Source organism: Ochotona princeps, chromosome 14 (genome assembly GCF_030435755.1).
Source record: "Ochotona princeps isolate mOchPri1 chromosome 14, mOchPri1.hap1, whole genome shotgun sequence".
NCBI classification, from domain to species: Eukaryota; Metazoa; Chordata; class Mammalia; order Lagomorpha; family Ochotonidae; genus Ochotona; species Ochotona princeps.
The window spans coordinates 11,910,741-11,916,740 of NC_080845.1; the positions used below are offsets into that span (position 1 = coordinate 11,910,741).

Genomic DNA, 6,000 nt, shown 5'->3' on the forward strand with positions numbered 1-6,000 from the left:
TAACAGCCAGTGCATCCACGCTCAAAGCAGAGTCTGGTATTTGAACCTGCAACCATGGAGTAACTTCGTGATCTAGGACTGATGATGTCACTTCTCAAGGGCTGGTTATCTTCATCGGTGACGCTGGGATGGCGGGCGTGGTGCTTGGTGGGCGGGTGTGAAGCATCACTCACACTTTACCTGTTCTGCAGGAGATATCTGGGAAACATAAGCCACAGAATACCTCCGTTGCTGTAGGCCACTGCCTGCAGTTGAACCGTGCAGGGTTTCTGACTTTTAATGGCTTCTACACAGAGCACTGAATGGAGATAAAGTATAGCAGTTTGTGCTGATTTTGGTAATTTGCCTGTGATAAACACACACACACCAACCAACAAAATGAGCTGTTGTCTTCTTTAATCATTTCCTTAAGATGAATATTCACAAGCAATTTAAGATCCATTAGTCCTGGGAATCAGAACTCAATAGCAACGCTGTCCCCACTTTGGGTCCAATCATACCTAACTTCTCAAAAAACAAAAACAAAGTTGGACGGGGGTAGATAACTAGCCCTTCTTCAAACAGCCCATCCAGTGTCCACATTCCCTAAAGCCATGTGTGGTGACACATGAAAGCTGGGCTGCATCTCTGCATGTCTGTCCCATGCACGCTAATGTCCTTTTCCCATCCTCCCATGCATGCTTTACTCCTCTGTCACTCTGTGTGCTTCTCTGAGCCATCTTTTCCCCGCCATCCCCAACACCCCATCCCTTTCTCCCTTCCTGTCTCCCTACCCTTTTCTCCACGTTTCCCCTCTGTTTTCTCTTTTCCCTCTTCCCTTCGGCCTCGTGCTCTCTGGGCTGTCTGAACACCATCTCCTTTCTAAGTCCTCTTGCTGTTTCCTTAATGCCTCCTTTGATGCAGCCCACAACCTCATGATTATTCTGAGGTCAGGAGATGCAGGTGCCATGTCTCTGGCTCATGTGTCTCAGAGGGCCTCTGTCCCCAATCCCTCCTGCTCGACAGGGCTGGAATCCTAATTTGCCATTAGCCCCGTTGCTTGTTGCAGCATCCCCAGGAACTTTCATCTTTTTATTTCCCCCCACCGAACATTCTGAGAGTTCAGCCACAATGAGGCATTGATTTGAGGAGTGGGGGCTGTGCTGCTGACAAAGGGGCCCAATGATGAGACACGAGAAAGGGGGCGCTCTACGGGGTTACAGAGTGCCTCGCAGATGGGAACAGAGGAGTTCTAAATGGGGTACTGTCCTGTCACTTGGAGAGGGACTGACAGGGGGCAAGTGTGGGCTATTGGAAAGAGGCATTTTGAAATGACGCTGTCGTCAGATGGAACCACGCAATCAGACCGGTGTGGAGGGCCCCTGCAGCTCACAGAAATATCAGATGACTCATGCCCAATACTCAGTCGATGTTCTGGTTTGGGAGGTGGGAGCCGCACAGCTCATTAGTATTCGAGCTCCGTTTGCTGAAGGCTGGGCCTGCTGCTGTTCTCCAGGCTGTAATAGGATTGGTCTCACGAAGCAGACACGGGAGGGCCTGGAGCGGTGTGGGTGGATGGGGTGGAACTCTAATGCTGCATTCCTGAGGGGAGATGTGTGTTTTTGTTTTTTAAAACAAAAAAATAAGAACATTATTGATATTCCTCATTCATCCATTCAACAAACATTCACTCATTCAGCAAACACGTTCAGCCAGGCTCTGGGCTGGCAGGTAGGGCTTGGGGTGAAGAAGCAGGGACCTGTCCTGGGAAGCCTCAGAATTCAGAGGGGAGACTGACAAGCGATCAAGGGGTCTCAGTACTAGGTTCTGGGTGTTGCCACGGATTTGTTTTTCATGGCTTGGGGAGGAGATACCTCTGCGGATTTAAAATGCACCGAAGTTCAAGGAGGAGCAGCGCTGATAATTCCGCCATTTTCTCTCTGCTGATAAGCAACGTATTTAAAGCAAAGCATTCTGGGAAGCCATTTCAACAGTATCCATTTTCAAATGGATATAACAAAATGGTTTCCCTCAAATTCCAGAGAGATAGTGAAATCCCTGAGAGCGTTTCAAAACCTTCAAAGGAAGAGCTTATTCTTAGGTGTAAGAGTCCTTTTTTATTATTACCCTTTTCATAATTGCTTTATGTGAGGCTCTTCTAAGCACTTTCAGTGTATTATCTCATTGAGTCCTTTCACCAACTGCTTAAGCTGAGCTTCATTATCTCGGTATTAGGTATGGATCCCGAGGCTTAAAGTAATGAAGGATCTCATTCGTGACCGGAGGCTAGAGCACCCATGTCTCTTCAGCCAACATCACTGTTCTTTTGCCTCTGGGCTCCCCCACCCCTCCTCAGCTCTTGGTGTTTGAGTTTGGATGATTGTGGCTCATCAGCTGGAATGGGCAGAATACATGGATAGTAAATCCTTCCTTCCTTCCACAAGGGCATCATGTAAATTGCCTTCCACTTCCGGCTTTGTTAAAATGGAGATGGGGACCACTAACATCATCATAATCATACTACCAACACCAATCGCTTAAGAAAGGTTTCCCTAGCCCTTGATGGATAGATAATGCAAAGTCATAGCCACAAGCCATGTGATTACTGGCTAGTTATGTATGACTTTGAATCTGTGATTTCAGCTCTGTACTCCTATGGTCATGTTTATAAAATAGGGTTGGCTGTCTCTTTGTAGAGATAACTGAGGTTAACTTTTACGGAGTCTGTATTATCTACCAAGTTTGGAGTTAAGTTTTCACCTAAAAATTCATGCAAGCTTCACAGCTGCCTAGTGTGGTGCCTAGGAAGGCGAAGAAACTACCCAGGATGACCTCAGCTAACATGTGAGAGAGCCAGTGTTTGAAGTAATCTCCATCTGACCCCAAGTGCCAAGCTATTTTCAGGGTGTTGTTGTGAGGCTCAAGTGAGAAAATGGGAGTGACTGTGCTCTGTGTGAGTAAAAAGTGCTAGACACATGGAAAGGATTATTTGTAGCGTGGAAGACAGCCAGGAGATGACTTGCACAGAAATGAGGAAAGATGAGAGGCCTCTAAGCTGACTGCCTTACATATTTTTTACCTGTTTTTCTGCAGTTTCATATCTGATCAAGTATCCATCTCCATTGCATTGTTGCAGTGGCTGGAATCTGGGAAGTAAATCCAGTTTCATGTGTAATATTGATGGGGGCCCAGGGAGGGAGGCCTATGGAAATATGTTGCAATGGAAATGCCACTGAGTGGAGAATTTAGATCTCTAGAAAAATGGAGGAAACAGCAGCTGAATAGCTACTGTGAGGCTCATTGGTGTTTATCAGCATAAGAGCACTGCATAACTTCTTACGTATGATAAAACAGAATTTCTTTGTTGAAGTTGTCACCTCTGTGGCAATCTATGACGAGGTTTAAATGAATAACCTCAAAATGTTTCTGTTGCTGCTTTTCATATGCATGTGTATGTGTAATTTGTTGGCACCAAGGAGGCCCAATTAAGTTTTAATTTCCTGAATCAAACTTCTTTGGGCTTGCTGTGAAATGGGACTATATCCAAAAGTTGGGACGATGCAAATAGCATTGGTTCCTATCTCCTCAGTGTGCAGCTGAGGGCATTAAAGCCAGGAGTGTAAAGTCAAGTAGCTGGCTCGGTGAAGTCAAGTGGATCAACAAGTAGGACACATTTTGGAGCCCACCCACATCCCATGTCAGTGTGCCTAAGTTTGAGTTCCAGCTCCAGCTGCGTCTTGAATCCAGCTCCCTTCTAAGGTGTACTTAGAGCGCCTGTGATTGTTCCAGGAATGGAGACTGCCAATCATGTGAGAGACCCAAAAGCTACTACAGCTGTGATAGGCACTGCAGGATAAATTAGTGTGTGGAAAGCCTGCCTTTATCTCTCTTTCTGTGTCTCCACCTTTCCAATAAATGGTTTTGAAAAGAATGTAGCTGTTTTGTGATATTACAAGAAACTAGAATGTGATTCTTAAATTCCCACCCCATTTCTTTCTTTTTGTTATGACTCAACCCTATTCTGTGATATTTTTGAATTGGTGATTCTCATTTGTGTTACCAGTTGGAAAACCCCAGCTCACAGCCCCACTGTTTGTGTTTAACATCCTGTTTTTCTTCTATCCCTCAGGACCATTCAGCAGTGGCTTGCAAGGGTACAGTCACTTCTCTACTGCAATGAGAATGGGTTCTGGGGGACCTTCCTGGAGAGCCAGAGGAGCTGCGTCTGCCATGGTAGCACCACGCTTTGCCAGCGCCCCATCCCCTGCATCATAGGCGGGAATAACAGCTGTGCCATGTGCAGCCTGGCCAACATCTCACTCTGTGGCTCCTGCAACAAGGGCTACAAGCTGTACCGAGGCCGCTGCGAGCCACAGAACGTGGACTCGGAGCGGAGCGAGCAGTTCATTAGCTTCGAGACAGACCTGGACTTCCAGGATCTGGAGCTTAAGTACTTGTTGCAGAAGATGGACTCGCGCCTCTATGTCCACACCACTTTCATCAGCAACGAGATCCGCCTCGACACCTTCTTTGACCCTCGGTGGCGCAAGCGCATGTCCCTCACACTCAAGAGCAACAAGAACCGCATGGACTTCATACACATGGTGATTGGCATGTCAATGCGCATCTGCCAGATGCGCAACAGCAGCCTAGACCCCATGTTCTTTGTCTATGTTAACCCGTTCAGTGGTAGTCACTCGGAGGGCTGGAATATGCCCTTCGGGGAATTCGGCTACCCACGCTGGGAAAAGATCCGCCTCCAAAACAGCCAATGCTACAACTGGACTCTCTTGCTGGGCAACAGGTGGAAAACGTTTTTCGAGACGGTCCATATTTACCTACGTAGTCGGACTCGGCTCCCTACCCTCCTGCGCAATGAGACTGGCCAGGGCCCTGTGGACCTGTCAGATCCCTCCAAGAGGCAGTTCTACATCAAGATCTCAGATGTGCAGGTGTTTGGATACAGCCTGAGATTCAATGCCGACCTCCTCCGAAGCGCAGTACAGCAGGTCAACCAGTCCTATACACAAGGCGGCCAATTCTACTCCTCTTCATCCGTGATGCTCCTCTTGTTGGATATTCGGGACCGAATTAACCGATTGGCCCCTCCAGTGGCCCCAGGGAAACCCCAGCTGGACCTGTTCTCCTGTATGCTGAAACACCGACTGAAACTGACCAACTCCGAGATCATCAGAGTGAACCACGCCTTGGATCTCTACAACACCGAGATTCTCAAACAGTCGGACCAGATGACCGCCAAACTCTGCTAACCCGGACTCCTTGCCCCGACTTTCCCTTTTGATGTACAAACGAAACAAAACAGAACGAAACAAAACACAACAAAAATTTGTAAAATGTAATTAATAGTCAAAGAAAAGGAGGAAAATCTTCGTGTGTTGGGAACTCATACATCCTGGCAGCTGTGTAACCCCGGTGGGCATGTTTGTGATTTCTTTACTCTGTCATGAGGAAGGGTCTCAGCCTTTTGTGGAGCTTTGAGCAACTTGCTTCTTAGGCCTCAGGTTCTGTATGGAGGGGGGTGAAGGGGAGAGCATATGCAATGAATTGTAAAGATCTCTGCTGTGCAGGTGCTAAGATTAAACACTACAAAGAGAGAGAGATATATGTAATGTACAACTGACACTGCCATTTTTCCTTGTGGGAGGAAATGGACATAGATAAAGAAGATATTTCTTCGGTTATGATTTCTTCCCTCTTTATGCTTATTTTTTGTGGTTCTTTTGACTCATTCGCACACAGGGCTGGCATATAATGTCAGTGCAATCCATACATATGGCTTCCTCCGTTCTCCAAAAACAAAAGCTAATGAAAAGTGACCAATAGGTAATATGGGAAAGAGACACATTCTTATTATGAGACAATACATAATTCTAGATGTCAGGACCTCAAATTCACTGGTTTGGAAAATAAGCTCGGAGAGGAATGGCATGTTGGTGATCACACCCAGAGTGAGTTCCTGAATCAGGAATTGAGCCCTACTTTCAGCCTTCCTTGTCAACA

The 6,000-nt window shown here is 46.7% G+C and overlaps 1 protein-coding gene across 2 annotated transcripts in view; it reads left to right on the forward strand.

Moving 5' to 3' along the window:
- Positions 1–5,367, forward strand: part of BRINP1 (BMP/retinoic acid inducible neural specific 1) — a 183,032-nt gene extending 177,665 nt beyond the window's left edge. For both annotated transcript variants that reach the window (XM_058672474.1, XM_058672475.1), the window contains one exon: positions 4,109–5,367. In XM_058672474.1, the coding sequence (XP_058528457.1) occupies positions 4,109–5,249 (1,141 nt within the window). In that variant the 3' untranslated portion in view covers positions 5,250–5,367. The remainder of the gene's footprint in view (positions 1–4,108) is intronic.
- The last annotated feature ends 633 nt before the right edge of the window (positions 5,368–6,000 follow it).